The following is a 16,412-nucleotide window of genomic DNA, read 5'->3' as shown; positions in this document are numbered from 1 at the left end:
TACTTTTGAAGATTTCTTACCCTTTTCATTATTATCTCCTTTGTTTTACTTACAAAGCAACCCTTGTTATATCCATAGAAATCAGTTCCTGTAGATTATCTGCAGTGATAAGCACAGTTATTGTTAAAAGCACCTTCTGACTGATAGCTGTAATTTCTTTCAGTGGTCTAAAAAGCTTTCTCATTGTGCGCTCTTTGAGATTTTACCTTGATAAACATTACAATACCTTCTGATCTTTAATGGATTAATTCCTCAGATTAATCCCTCAACAAACAATGTATAACCATCTTTTCTACAGCAAACAGGAAATTATTTTAACTGAAAATGTAGACTGTGCACTTTTGCTTAAGTTTCAACATACATTTTAATCCTCAATTCTGTTCTTACATATTGCAAATGAGTGGTATTTACACTTTCATATTGGGTCTGTTTAAAATATGTAATACCTTCCTTCCACAATCAGAGATTATCTACCTTTTATGTTGCCTCTTTATTCTTAGTTTATGGAGGTGTTATTAAAGCAATGAAAGGTAAGCAAAATTGTTATATAAACCTTAATCTCTAACAAATAAGAACATTTTTCTTACCAATGTATACAGTATCCAGCTCAGTGAGTCCCTGCTACCTGGCTTAATTTTAGTTGATTTACACTTTGAATTGAATGTGTATAGTAAATATGTGGTAAATACATTCTGTCCAAAAAGTAGAAGGTCTTAAATGGACTAAAATTCCTCTTTTTCTGCTAATAGGTACTCTTGTTTTTATTTTTTCGATTTTGCTTTGTGGTTCGGTTTTGTCCTAACTTGTGTTTGATGAATCTCTCCTTGCAGCGTTGGTTGAAGGTTTTTTTGTGGGTGAAATTCTATCTGGGAAAGACCCAATGAGGTATCCATGTAGCAGACTGCAGTGTAGAAGAGAGATACTTTAGCTAGCTTGAAACAATTGATTTCAGGGTTGGGAACAATCTTAACGGTTTCAGTAAGCCTTTTTCAGCAGGGTAAATTAGCTCAGAGGAAGTTTCATGCTACCTTGATTAGATTGTTCCTGTTATCTTAATCAGCTTGTTTAAAGCTAGCTTAGATATCTTTACCCAAAAATGGAGATAAAGTTGTCCCTGAATCTTGAGCAGTTTATTTTTGTAGTTTAATCAGATAAAATACTTCTGGAAACCACAAAAGGTTCTTGAATTAAATTACAAAACACTGTGGTTTACACCACTGTGGCTGAAATAGCTGTAATGACCACCTGGGACTGCTCAGCAGACCGTTCTTTCAAAATGGCGAAGAAAAGCAAAAGCAAAGCATTAATCATTTTTCTTTTCAGTGGATACTACTGATAAACATTGCTTTTGCCAAATGAATCTCAATTTTTAAAACTGTTAGCACTGGTGGAAAGGAACAATAATTCTGATAATAGTGCGTCACATAGATTTCTGTGTTGTTTTTAGAAATATATACAAAAATAGAAGTATACTACTTGCAGTTATATTTGGATTATTTTAATGTTTGGAAGTGTCTGTTAGTATACAGTGTAGAAATTTTGAGGTTATTAACAACTCTGTTTATATTCCTTTGATCATTTCTGCTAAGGAAACCACATTCTTCTTGTCCAACATACACATACACTTCACCTAGTTTTATAAGCCATTTAAGCTTGTTCTAAATTGTATTAATACTTATTAGTCAGATTTGGCTTGAGTCAAAACACTGAATCTGGAGGGAGTTTTTCTGTTGACTTCCATGGATTTAAGATCATGTCCTTGTTGTCTGTGCTGATATATCTCAGTAAACAGAAGGACCTAATCAAATTGAATCAGAAACACGGTTCTGCATTGTGTAATATAAATAAGTCTGAAGCCATTCTGAAAGCTTTTTTGTAGGTTTGGAGTATCTGCAGCATCTCCATGAAGCTGGCAGATATGCCACAGGACCTAAAGGAGTTCAGTGCATGTTGGAAGGCCTAATTCCTCAGTAGTGTGTGATCAGCCCCTTGTTCCATTCCCATCTAAGTGGAAATTATTCTTTCCTCACTGTTTTCTGCTCATTATCTCTTTCTTAATTCCCCTATAATCAGCACATGAAATGCTGTACTAAAATTAGTGGTATTTCTGTTTTTTGATCATAGGTACTTTAAAAATTTCTTTCTCTCCAACTTTTTCAAGATACAGGCAGGATTATTTGAATATTTTATGGTGATGGGAGATCTGATTTATATATATGAATTTCACATTTCTTTTCATCTGAATGAGTTCTTATCAGTTTTTTATAGAGGTCACCAACAAATCAAAATTTCTATGGCTTTAATTTCTAATAATTAAAAAAAGAAATTTCAGTTTGGTTAATGATTCCAATGTGAGTTTACTGGTGGCTACAAATTGTAACTTATTTTATTAGCACTAACATTCATTTGACATTTTTTGCAGATACAAACAGAGAAGTGTTTGCAAATTGATTCAGAAATTTCCTATGGCTTCCACAATGGAGATCACCAGCCTTTCAACAGTAAATGATTTCTACTCCTGTATCCTATGGCAAATTAGATCTGTAGACTGGAATGGAAATAACTTTGGTTAAAATAATTAGTATTTGATTGTTTGGAAGTCTTTTCCTATAAGAGTAGAAATACTTTTTCATGATATTGAAGTTTAGCCTTGGAAGTTAATTTATTAGGATTGTAAGTTTTTTGTTGCTGCTCATAGAGCACTAAGTACAAAAGAGGCGTGATACCTAGTTATTTGTCTTTCTGTATATCTATATGCTCCTGTTCCTTTAGATCAGTTTAACTTTAACACAGAGAACTTTACAGATATTGTACTTACAGCTGGTAGCAACCGAGCACTGGAAGTTTTTGACCTCAATGCAGGCTGCAGCACAGCAGTAATACCAGAGGTTCATTCTAGATCAGTTCATCAGATCTGCCAAAATAAGGTATATGTTTTATTGAATATCTGTAGTACCACTACAACTCTATCAACAAAATAATTGAAGGCTAAAAATGTAATTGACACTAATCAGTAGAGTTTATATGTTGGGGAGGATGGACAAGGTTATAAGTCTGTGTGATAAAGGCACCTTTGTAGACAAGATCTCACTATTTCTCTAGTGGAAAGCAGGGAGCAGTGAGAGCTGACTGAATAGCTCTGCCATTAGGGCAGTATAGATCACACTTTGTCTTATTTGGGCCAGACTGTAATATTACAGTCCAGCAAGAACTATTAATTGTAACTATGTAAAATCTTTGTGATAACCTAGTCATTTTTATAGCTGTTAACACTTCTCTTATTTTTCAACTTGCATTTTTTAACATCCTTTTTAGTAACAGAAAGAATCTTCCACATTGATTTGGTGCAATATTAATGTAGATGCTAGGTAACATTCATACTGAATTTTGAGAACTCAAAAGATTTTGAGAACTCAAAAGATTTTATGACCAAGAGGAAACCGATCTAACAGTTAGTTCTTGCATGGGGAAATGAAGACAGTTTTAAAATTCTTATGATTTTTCTAGGCTGTTCTAGATTTCTCTGTGTTAATTTAGCTTGTGCCAAAATTGTTATATATTGTTATGAAGGGTATTTCTTACCTCAGGGGCTAAGTGTTCTTCCAATCTTCTGCTCCTAACATGGGAAAGAGGGGCCGAGTTAGACTTTTGGCTTTGATTATTTCTACATTAACTGATATGCTCAGTTTTCTATCAATTAAAAGTAAAAAAACAACTAACAAATCTTTTCTGTAATAGCAAATGGCTATTTTCAGAGCTAATTGCCATTGCCCAAAGTTGTTCTCTGCAGTATAACTGCACTATATATAATTCACCAAATGAATTTCTTACAAGTAGAGGTGACTACAAGCTCCTCAGCTGTGCAAGCTGAAAAAGAAGGTGAGATTAAAGGCTTTGTTCAATTTCTTGACCCTAAAGACAATGTAAGAAAAGAATATCTTGGAAGTGAGAACAGTATTAGTTTTAATCAGTCTATTATCTGATAGGAATTTTATTGTTCTTCTCAGGACACTGTCAATCCTCTTTCTTCTGTTATGAAAATTACTTTCTTCCATTTTAGCTTTTGTGATGTAAAGTAGTCATAGGTTAGACAGTATATCTAGCTATCAGTTGGCTTCATGGGGATAAAAACTGGGAAAAGGCTTGTCAGAGGTTCTGAAAAAATACTGAGGTTTTACAAAATTATGATAGAACTCATAAAGCATGTGGTTATTTTATTCCTTCAAATTTCTCTCTCCTTTCTTTTATGAAGTACTTTCTGCTACTGGAAGCATATCTCAATAAATCCTCTCAAATTGTTTATTGCATTGTTTCAGAATGTTTCTTGACACCAAAATCTGATTGATTAACTCAGCAATACCAGTAGTCCTGTCCATGCACATCTGTGTATTACCTGAAATTTTCACTGTGATGGAAACCTGGGCTATTTATTTACATTTTTTAAATGCTTGGGTCTTTCAGTTGTGTCCCTAAACATTTATGTCTCCTCTTGAGAAAGGGTCTATTTAAGCTGAGCTATAGTTCTTTCGTCTGTCCATATCCATAGAAGCTAATCCTAATCAAAGCCAGTCCTTTAGGCTTAACACGAGGTTGAAAGCAAGTCCTTTGAGAAAATTACTGTACCATAATACTGTAATAATTTTCAATGTGTGATTGTGTACTTGAAGGCTTAATGATCTTCACCATTCTTCTCCTTTCAGCCTTCTTTTCAGTCATGTTGACATTAAGTTAACGTGTCATATCCAGGTATGGCATGATGGAAATACACTATGTCATATCCTAAGGGCTCACAAGTAAAAATCATCAGGGAGAAATCATGGATTCACAGTCTTTGATAAACCACTGAAAGGAAAACTGGGGAAAGGTGGTGTGAATTGAGGGGAACACTGTTGCCCAGATATTAGTGTGCATTTACCATTCCTCTTTACAGCTTCTTTACACTGACTGTTTTTTGAGGGCACTCAGTTTACATACTTCTGTGTATCTTAAGTCAGTCACAGCATTTCAAGATAAGTTTGGCTGATCATTCTAGAGGCAGCCAGTTATGATAGCCATTCTCCAGTGGGTGATCTTTTACAAACTTTCATGAATTCTGGAGAAGGTTTTCCTGTGAAATCATAATTCTAATTGGAAGTATTTAATTTAGAAAAGTATATAATATCCATGGAGAGTTCTTTCATTTATGCTTTCAGTGCAATTAAATCTATATAAAATGAGTTGTAGCTGATAGGTTATTCTTACTCTTATGTGAGTCTTCTGTGGGTATTTAGGTTAGTCACAGGTTAGTCGTCTTATAGGAGTCTTATGTAAATGTTCTCCTCTAAAGCTGAATCTGAAATAATCTGATTTATTCTGAAACTTCAGAAACAAAATCTATTTGCTTAGTAGTATAGGCCTTTTTGCAACAGAAATAGATGACTTAAAAAATGTTCATCACTGATCTTCTCTGTTACTTGAACACTGATTTGAATGTTTGGTGATCTTATGATACAATACATGCTGGGATATCTATTGTATTAGGTTTGGTTGAGTATGGCTCTTAATTCCCTTTTGAAAAGTCCTTGCTTCTGTGAGTTTAAAACTATTCCTTAATGCTACTTTTATATAACTCTTTGTGGGTTTTCCTGAGAGATGTGATCTGGTAAAACACTTAAAATTGTGCTAGTTATTTCAGTACTATTTGTAACACATATAGGCTTGGAGTTCTGTCTTTTCTTTTTGCCCAGTCAGCTGAGTGGCTTTGGATTATTTAAGCAAGAAAAACTTTAAAGCTGTGGACAAGTATTCACTTGGGAGAAAACCTAGAGGCATGTGGCAAAGAAAATTGAGCATTTTTAAGGAGACTTGTAGATCAAGTTTATCAATTATTTTTTCAGTTATATAAAATTAATACTTCAAAGTAAATCAATCCAAAGGAAGATTATGCTAATCAATTATTTTGTTATGGTTGTATATCTTAAAACTGTTAGAGTAAATGTAAATCAATGCATTAAGATAATATGCTAAAATATTTTATATACTTGTCAAAATATGCAGGATGCTACTGTCACGCTGTCATGCTATGAAGGTTCGATAGCAACGACTGAGACAGTAATATAATAATAATAAAAAAGATGTTTATTTCCTCACACAAGTTCTTGGATTAGTAACATCCATTAAAATAATGCGATTACTAATTTAGGAAGGATAACACAAAACCATCAGTTACTAATTTAGAAAGGATAACCTGAAACCGTCGATTACTGCGTTATTAATGGGAAGGACTGCTTATCCCTACTTGAAAGCTTTCCTGTTCACTCTCCTAGTGAGAGGACTCTCAACCTCGAGGAGTTACCTTAACCCAGCGTCCCAGGAAAAGGGGAGGGGGGGGATACTCACGGTCCAGCCGGAGAGGATGATCAGGTCACGTTCCCGTCCCTGCTCAAACTCTCCTAGCTCCCAAGTCTCTTTTTATACGGCTGGGGCTCTGGGCAAACACTGCTTTTGCTGACTTTTAGCAAGTTTCGCAATCACAGGACTGTCTGTTTGTCTGCTTGGGAGGACCCTGCTAGCGAGGCAAGACCACAACACCTCCGTATTGCTTCTTCCCTCCCTGGGGGTCCGTGCAGATTCCAGGTGGCAGACCTCTTCAGTCTTGTTAATGCTGCCATTCCGCAGCCTTGCGCATATCAATCCTTGCGCATATCGGTTGGTAGACGACTTTAGTCCTGTTAAGTCCTCTGTTCAGCAGCTTTGTGCACGTCAGCTCTTGTGCTATCAGTTCTTCTGCGTATCAATTGACAAACTTCAGTCCTGTTAACTCTTCACTCGCCCGTCAGCTACATGTAAATTATGTCCTACTTAGAGTGTAAAACACATTGGAGTGTATGGTTGTCACTACCTTACCTAGTGGAGTAGTTCAACAGAAGCAGATTTGTGGAGTGAAATAGTTGATGCCAAGGACCCCGTGCTCACAGAATAAAATTTATGGAGGCTTTGCTTTGGACTACCCGTAGCCTGGACTTGTGGACTAAATGCTCATTAGTGATTGCAGTGCATTAGGTATACTCTTCTGGTCTAGATTCATGCTAAAGTAAACCAGTTCCCATGTTCCAAGACTGCTAAGTGATGTAAACTGAACAGTAGTATATGGGGATCATCAGGAGATTTGTAAAAAAAATAAATAAAAATAAAATATTTAGAAGGTCTTTGTAAAAAAACACTAATGAAGATAAAGTCCAATTAAGTGTGGGAGAAATCTTTTAACAAATTAACTATTACAGATATAGGATATTCTAGAATCATAAGGTAACAGCATAACTTTCAGTTATTGCTGGTTTTGGACAGCAGTACCTGTAAGCAAGTATGTACAACTTGTGATGTAATGCCTTTGACTTTAAATTGTTCTTTTGGGGCCTTTTGGAGATGGTTTGCAAGACTTGGCAATGCATGAGGTTTATCTCAGCCAGCACAGAACTTAATTAAGCTTGTTTTATCATTTGGAATATGCCCCCTTTACAGCAGATGTTGCCTGATGTGTAGCAGAACAGTATTCTGAACCTTTCTCCAGAACAGTTTAGCAGGAAATGTTGTGAGACTTGTTATAAGATAGATTTCTTTGAAGATGATGGGGTGTTATATTTCTGTTATAAGATATATTTCTTAGAAGATGATGGGGTGCTAATTATTACTTGGTGGAGCCCATTTTTAATGGATGTTTGTGAATCTTGGTTCCTTCTAGAATTTTAGTACTCTAAAAATGAAAATATAGTTAGAAAATATTAAGTATTGCTATGTCTAAATAACTGACTCATCCAGAAGGATAGATTGGAAACAAAAGTTAGATGAACTTGTTTTATTGCTTGTACATGCATATGACCTACTTCAGAATTGGTGTTTCTGTAAAGATTCTTGCAGATTATGTGTATGGCGCTACAGATATTTAGAATAAACTTTAGGGAAATGTTCAAAGGAATGTTCAAATATTTAAGTGTCAGACTTCAGCTGATTCTAAGAACTGGTTGCCTTACTCTCTTTTCTAATTTTGAAAATCTCCCTCTGGTGCCTGCTAAATAAAGTTAATATAAAAGTCTTCTGTCCCTCAAGAATTGGGGAATCCTCATCTTTATTGCTTTGCTTATCAAAATCTGCACTGATTCCAGTGAAGCCAGAGTATAATTCATTACAGTTACTCTTCTTGAAATCTGGCCAGAATGCACCAGCTGAAACCATTAAGGTCACACACACACACACACACACACAAAAAAAAAAAAATCCCGGATTCTTTAATGACCATTAAGTGGTCAGAAATGTCATTGTAAGTTTACTAAAGTATAGCACACACTGTGTTAGTAGCACTTACTGCTGTGATGAAGCATTGATTCAGTAATGATATGCTGAAGATGATGAACCGCCCTACTGAATTATTACTTGCTACAGTGTATCTTTCTTTAACAGGAATCCGTTGAATCTTCCTGACTGTAAATAGGTTATAAAATCACACTGTATCATTTACTGAGATACTAAATCTGCATCCTGTGTAAGTACAGTTGATGGAATCTTGTCCTTTACCTGAAATTTGAATTATGCAAAATAATCTCTACTCTTGTTAGCAGTTTATTTGTGAAATATTGCAGTTGAACATAGAGTACGTACACATACACTATATGTACATGGAATAAATATGTGAAGTATTTGATATTGTAGGCTAACAAATTGCTGCAGTGGTTCCTAATTGGTAAGCTGTTTTTCAGGTGAGGCGTGAGTCTCTCCATTCCTACTGGTTTTTCTTCTCCTTCCTTGGAGAAGAAAATGGTGGCAGTAATTAGATGGGGCTTTGAACTTGTTTTCTGTGTTATCGCTCTTCTCCCTGCCTCACTGAAGAACTCGTGAAACTCTGAAGAACAGATGGTTGTGATGCCTTGAGCTTCCTGCCAGTTTGCCACAGCTCTGGAGTAGTTCATGACTGAAGCCTGCTGCTCTTATCCTATGTCACTTGGGCAGTTTACATCTCCAAACTCATTTCATCAAGTAAAGGTAGACTGTAACTCTTTATATTGCTCCAGGTGTTCTGACTGTGCAGCTATCAGTCTTCTCATCTCCAGCTCCTACAACCTCTTTTCTTTCTCCCCCATCTCCTGTACTTAATTCCCTCAGCCCAGTATCATTCTCCTTGTTTTTCTCTCAGCACTGTTCCAGTCATCCACAACGATGTGAATGGCTGTTCCTTCTTCTGCCATGATTATGTCCTCCCCCCTCACCTCCTTGAATCTCAGTGTCTTGCAAGGGTTCAGAGGAGACAGTTGCAAGATCTGGAAGAGGCTGGGTTTGAGGAGGTAATGGTTATGAATAGAAGGAGGAAGAGGAAGCAAGAAAAAGAGAGCAGCTTCAGAAAGGCTCACTTCAGGTGACTGGGAACTTTTGCTTTGGTATGAAGAATAATTCTAAACATCTTTAAATTAAATGCATTAGCACAGCTAGGAAGACTTGCCATTTTAAACATAGCTTTTAATGTAGAGGATTACTTCAGAAATGAAAAACTGACTAGTCTGAGCTGAAGGAAAGTTATAGAAAATACATGGATATTGGGGAACTAACAGTCATTATCCTAATGCAGAGCAGACAGAGTATAAGAAAGAAATCATGGCTAATAAATCTTTACAGACAGAAATTTATTTCCATATTTCCATGAGATAAGAAGCTACCCTATGTTGCTACATGTTTATAATGAGATGAGGAATAATGAATACAGTGAAAATATATCTGCACACTAGCACGGCATCATGATGGAAGGTGTATACTGCTGTACTTAATCTTTCCTTCTTCATCTTTGTTAACTGTAGGAATAGGTAAATGTCTTAATACTGTCAATTTAATTTGAAAACCTTAAATTGCAACTTGCAGTTGCAGTTTGAAAGTGGTGTATATATATATATATATATATTTATATAGATACACTATATACATATAATATTTTATTGGCTTGGTTGTATTTTCTTCAGGTCTTTCCTTATATTCTACAGAACAATATTTTGTGTTGTGAACTTGTGTGATTTTGTCAACATCAGGGAAGGGAAATCAGGGCAAGAATGTAGCAAACATCTCTCAGATGGAAGACACGTTCTGAAACTTATAGAAAGCCCTTTTTAGAGCTATAATTATGGGGTCCTGCCAAAATTAAAGTATTAACTGTAGAAGCCCAGCAGAGGACTACTGAGCAAAATCATAACAGACTAAAACTCACCAGGGGAGGAAGTTGTTTTGGGTATTGTGCTTACTACCAGGTTTTTGTTTATATCTTTGTATTACTTGTAGCAGATTACTTCCTGGTTGTCATCTAGTTGAGATTAGCGGAGATATTTACGATTTGATTGTATACAGAACCCCTAGGCCTGGATCCAAAATAGCACTTAGTACAACGTTCTGTAGTACTGACGTTCAGAAGTGGAAAACACAGAAGACACATCTAGCTCTTGAAGCTCCGTACAGGATTAAAGTTTACCAAATGAAATTACTTGCAGAACTTTAGACTTACTGCTTGCTTAGAACCTCTATTATCTTGATTTAATTGGGCATATTAATGCATGTTATTCCAAGCCTATTTTTGTTTCCTTAACTACGCATCTTGATCCCAAATTCCCCTAAGGGGCTCAGGGCACACCAAAGGATGATGATATAAAGCACATCTGTTTTTATATACAGGTTCTTCCAGCAGCAATAAAATGAATTAAGCTTCCTTTCTAAAGTTTTTTAGTTCTGTATCCTTAAATATCATCTTTCTAATTCACCACAATAACTTCAATTTGCCTATCATGTTCTTTATAACCTTTATTTCTCCACCACAGACTTCTGTTCTTTTCCTTACGTTCTGCAAACCCTCTTCCTCTATAGTAACCTTATCTCCTTGTCATGTCCTTATTACTACTTGACTGAAAGTCATGCCGTATTGCATGCTTGTTCTGAACTACTCTTGTGTTGGCCGATTAATGGCTTGCCAAACAAAATCACTTTCGTTAATGGGTGTACTGATTAGAATTTCTGCCTAATTACTCATTAACATGTATCCTGTAATTATCATGAGGCCTTTCTCTTCCTGTCAGATTGGATTTAAATAGTGGAGCAGATTAGAAAATTTCTGGATAGGAATCAACAGACAGTACAGTTGCATAAATACAATTTCATTATGAAACTGGGCTTTTAAATGCATGGTCCTACAGAGATGTGGTAGTGGTGTTGCTGCAGGATTGTATACGATAGCTTAGTTTTCAGCGCATTTGTTCAGGAACTGGGAAATTGAGCTTCATTGTCCTCCTCAGCCTGAGAAAATTCATTGGAATTTCATTGGAAGTGGACATTTTTCCACTTTTCAGTAATAGGCACTAGGCAATATGCTTGTGTTGAAGGACCCTCCGCTCTTTTCCCTTAACCTGTGCCACGGTATGCAGGGCAGGCTCCAGAGAGTGAGGAAACAAGAGAAAGCATAACAGTGTGGCATAGTGAAAATGACACCCACCCAGGAGAGGAGAGTTCTGGTTTCCAGACCCCGCTCTCAAAACTGTTTAAGACATTTTAATGCAAGGTGTTACTAGACCCTCGTGCTGCCCCTAAACTCCTCCTGAGGCAATGAGCAAATGCTGCTATTTTGGCTGTAGTAACTTCACCTCACTGATAAGTAGTCTTTAGCCACCTTATGCCAAGCCTGACAAAGCAAGTATCCTAAGGTGATAATAATGGATTTACACTGCTGTAAGTTGTTTTTTTCAAACAGTGATTTCCAACTTGACAATTTGATTTTGATACGTAAGATGACTTAAAGAAAATTGATTACTGATGGTTGCCAAAGAATTACTTGAATTTGATGGTTCCAGTAGGCTCCCACATGCTTTTGTTTCCATACTAACTTTTAAGGAATGTAGTAAAATGAATTGATTTAATATCAAATTTTTAATAATCAGACATTAATATCTCTGAGTTTTCTTCCCATCTACTGGCAAAGTATTGATTTTGCAAGGTTTCGTGCAACATGGAAAGTCTACACATTTTCACATTAGTTCTGTATAACTGTAAAAAGAATAACAGGTATTGAATCAGAGCTTTGCTTTAGTACTCTGTACCAAGATAGGATCTCCAGCCTTTTGTGTGCCTTTACTTCTACGAGCACAGGGTTTAAAAACTGTGTATTGCATAAGAAAATTGAGCTTGAATTTGGAGTATAACTCCTAGCATACCACTAATGAAACACCACGCATCCCCTTGCACTTGGTGGGACTAACTGTATATCTACATAATAGAGGTCATAGTAACATGGAATGATGTTCTTGCATTCCCTAGTCAAATTTACCTTGTTCCTATATGTGCAGTATTTCATTTTATGCTATTCAATATCCAGTCTTCAGATCTCTGTTCACTAAAAAAAAATGTGTAGCCTTAAGCATGTGAATTGTCTTTTTGAAGTCAGTGGGAATGTTTACACATTTAAATTTATATGTTTTTCAAAGATGTTTGTTGATTTGTGGTCCTGGAAATTTGCAGTTACCTCTACGGAGACATACATATCACCAGTTGTATTCTGAGTAGAGCATATGTGAAAACCCTTGAGTGCAGTCCAAATGTCATTTTTCCAGTAAGTGTGAAAGTCTGTCTTTTTTATCCCTTTTAAGAGCAGAAACCACTACAGACAGATTATTCATGTCTCAACTAGAAATCACATTATTCTAAAACACCAACATTATGTGTATGAAATGAATTATGATTCAGCAGATTTTCCTATCTGTCTCAGAAATTTTCACTTAGAAGGTGTAATTTTTTTTATATTAAATAACAAAATAATATTTAACGTGCTTGTTTATATGTATAAAACAAGGAAGCAAAAATTTTTATTAAACACAGGTGGAAAAGGGATACAACATTTTAGTTACATTTTAAACTTTGACTTTAATAATTTATGACTCTTTTTATGAATTTCTGTCAATTTTTCCTTCTTGAACTTAAGTACTCTTTGATGTACATCTATTAATCCTTATTCATTGAAGTAGTATAATCATGTAGAGAGAGTACCAGCCTCTGGTGAACAGAGTGGATAAGATAGAAACCACCTGGATTTAGCTTTTAAAAAGGTGATTTTATACAAATTATATTTATATAGAAAATATGTCACACAGGATAATAATTTGATATTAGTCATATGTACAGTTCAGGATTTATTCAAGTATAATAGCATGAATACTTAGCACAGACCATCTAAACAAACAGCTGGAATTTCTAAGAAATATTTGAGGATATTGAAAGAAACAGAAAAAAATTTAAAAGGTTGGGAATCCATAAGAGACAAAAAGATGAGAGGAGGTGTTAAAATAAGGTGCAAAGACCTTGCAAATATTTCACCATTTTGAAAATTACTTCATAGCGCACAAATGACACATATTACACATGACTGTGTAAATCAGTCCCAGATGTCTTGAACAGTTGGAGGCAGCAGACACAACAGGTCTTGTTTGTCTGTTTATAGTCATGGAGGAAGGACTAAACTGAAAGTCAGTTGCTCATACTGAGAAAGAGGAAGAAGAAATAAAATTAATTGCATCTGAAGAATTTGTTGAACAATCTAGAGAACAGGGAAAGTTGACACAGAGCACAAGACAAAAAAAGGGTGAAAAGAGGCTTGAAAGCAAGGAGATTTTGTAAGAGATAGTGTAAAGAACAGGGAGTTAATGAAGATTTTGGCCAGCTGGCTTGTTAGGAAGGAGGGTGAATAGACTCTAGTTTTTTTTTTTTCCATGTGTGAGGTAAGAAACAAATGAAATTTTGGATACAGTGCTGGGAAATATGAAATAGCAGCAAACAGTATTTTGCAAAATTCAAGCAAAAACTCTTGGCTTTGTTGGGAAATCAGTGGCACAGTGCCTTTTAGTTCATCTGTTAGAGCAGGCTTTGGTAATTCTTAGTTTAGGAAGGAAACCTGCTTAAAGCAAAGGAAGTGAATACTCCTATAGTCTTTTTAATGCTGAGTGCCCCACTTTGTCTTGCCATTTGGGGAATGCAGCTGACTAAATACTAGAGCATTTTCCAGTTATACACCAGTTTTTGTAAGAAACAGAAGATTCCTGGAAATCAGGCACTAATTGCGGGAAATGACCTTGAGGTTTCTCTGATGTGTCCAGACAAATCAAGAATGTGAATGGTGGGGAAAGGAAAGAAGGAGTTTCAACTGTTTATATTTAGTTCCCTGGAGAAAGAAGTTTTGTAGCCAGCAAAAAGGCCAGGGTTTGTCAATGTAGATGTTAAAAAAATCAGGGCTTTAAAGATAGACTGGATTTAATTATTGAAAGGTATGAAGCCAAAATCAGTCTTGGTATGTATAAGTGCAGTTGCTATTGAAGTCAATGGAAAGTATGCCTACTTATGCTGGGGCTGAATACAGCTTATGGTTAAATGCTGGACTACTCTGGTTGTCCGTGTTATGTAATTTGACTTTGTCAAGAGAGTTAATTCCTTGATGTATTTTATATTTTTACTTTTCTTCTTTCTCATGTAGATGAAAATTATATTTGCAATCTTAAACAAAAAAAGTAATGATAAACTAGAAGTTTGGGCATGGCTGGACATGTTGGGACAGGCTGGAAGTGTTCTGAGGAGCCTCTCTGCCTGAATCCTGGTGATGGGTGTCCCCCCGAGCTGCAGGGCTGATGTTCCCCATGACAGCCTTGGCAGGGGCTGGGGCAGGGGCCCCATTTCTCTGACTGGGTTGTTGGGGTTCCCCCACCGGCCGTCATACCTCGTGCTCCGTCGGGAGCCTCTTCTGGACTGGGTGCTCGCCCGTGGGAGCAGCTGGGGCAGGGTGTGATTTGGGTTCCTCCACATGGCGTTGTTCCTCTGCATTCCTTTGTGCGTGTGGAGATGAGCTTTTTATCACGTCCTCACAAATATATTTATTGTTTATTCCCGAATGGAGTAAATCTTTAGCACCAGAAAAATGATGATCTGAAACTAATTTCTAATATTACAGGGATCAGCATTCAGTGCTCAGCAACCCGAAGCTTACAATCTTTTCATGACCGCAGCCGTAGGTGATGGCATCAAACTGTGGGATTTAAGAACACTGAGGTAAGGCCAGGTTAGGTATCTTAGAATAAAAAGGCCAGCTTTATCTTTATTCAGAATTGTCATACTTGCTGTGATATACCAGTAGGGATTCGGATGTGGAATCAGACCTATAATTAGGCTTTTAAAAAAGAAAATTAAAGGCTAATTTGAATTTACTAATTTTAACAGACCAAACAAAACATTGGGCAGATTTTTACTTTTGGTTCCCAATTATGGGTACTTATGTGGAAACCATTAAACAGTCAAGATATGTCAGCCATGTCTTACCTACTATATATGTAGAATTAATTTTATTTATAAAATAGTATATTGAAACGGATACTAATGGTATTTCCAAAACAGCATGTCATTCCTGCTAAAGGAGGTAGAATTAATCATTCAGCCTTTAAAATATAAATGTAATTGTAACAACATTATTATAAATCATGTATATAGTGCTATAAATATACATAATACTTTATCATAACCTCAGAATAAGATATTGCTCTTTTTCCAAAAATCTTCCAGTGTTGAACTTGGGAAAGCTGTGGGATGAGGGGGAGAAGTGGTGGGGAGGGATAATTGCTTAGCAAAGAAAATACTTGGGGCAATCTCTGTTGTATAGGCTGAAAGAATTATGTTTAAAAGAAAAAGGGGTTGGATGGGGAAGATGCTTATGCTTTAAATAATATTTTTGTGTTTGCTTTGTGTATATATAAATGTATATTTATTGAAAGATGTAATATATTTTTTCTAGTACTAAGTTTTCTCTTTAGGAAATACTTAATGATTGTTTCAATTACTTCCACATTTCTGTGATAAGAATATGTTAAGCCTATAGGGGGCATATATGTTCTTGCCAAAAACATTGCTGTATTACCTGCACTGAATGTCAGAAAGTAATGAAACTAGAGACTACTGAGTCTGGAATCTGTTACATTCTTATGTTTTTCTAATAAGTTGCTCAAACTGTGATTCTAGAAGAGTAATGAAAAAGTAGAGAGCTTTTCACAGATCACTTACCTGTCTCTTCCTCTTTAAATACTAATACAAGTAGAGCAGGTGAATGGTAAAATATTTAGAAGTGTAAAATCTGGGTAATCAATTAAATGAATATGGCCTGGGAAGAGAGAAATATTTTATTTATGTTCTTGCTCCATATTTAGTTTGGCAGTCAGTGCATTCTAGTGTCCACTGACTTCAGTCAGCCAAACTTAAAAAATTAATTCAGGTTCTTAATGACCCATATTTACAGTGTGAGCATTAGATGTTGTGTATATGTGTGTTTGTACATTACACAGTAATCATTGATACTAACTGATGTAGAGAAGAAATACAGAAAAGAAATCACT

At 35.9% G+C, this 16,412-nt stretch overlaps 1 protein-coding gene across 1 annotated transcript in view; it reads left to right on the top strand.

Annotated features, from left to right (window-relative positions):
- The window catches only part of WDR27 (WD repeat domain 27), a 142,190-nt gene that overhangs the window by 34,360 nt on the left and 91,418 nt on the right, over positions 1–16,412 (top strand). The window contains exons 19-21 of the mRNA XM_067294573.1: positions 2,423–2,520; positions 2,806–2,927; positions 14,984–15,081. Of these exons, the coding sequence (XP_067150674.1) occupies positions 2,423–2,520; positions 2,806–2,927; positions 14,984–15,081 (318 nt within the window). The remainder of the gene's footprint in view (positions 1–2,422; positions 2,521–2,805; positions 2,928–14,983; positions 15,082–16,412) is intronic.

Source organism: Apteryx mantelli, chromosome 3 (genome assembly GCF_036417845.1).
Source record: "Apteryx mantelli isolate bAptMan1 chromosome 3, bAptMan1.hap1, whole genome shotgun sequence".
Lineage (NCBI taxonomy): Eukaryota > Metazoa > Chordata > Aves > Apterygiformes > Apterygidae > Apteryx > Apteryx mantelli.
Note: the sequence above shows the minus strand (reverse complement) of the source record. Positions and strands in the feature narration are given on the sequence as shown.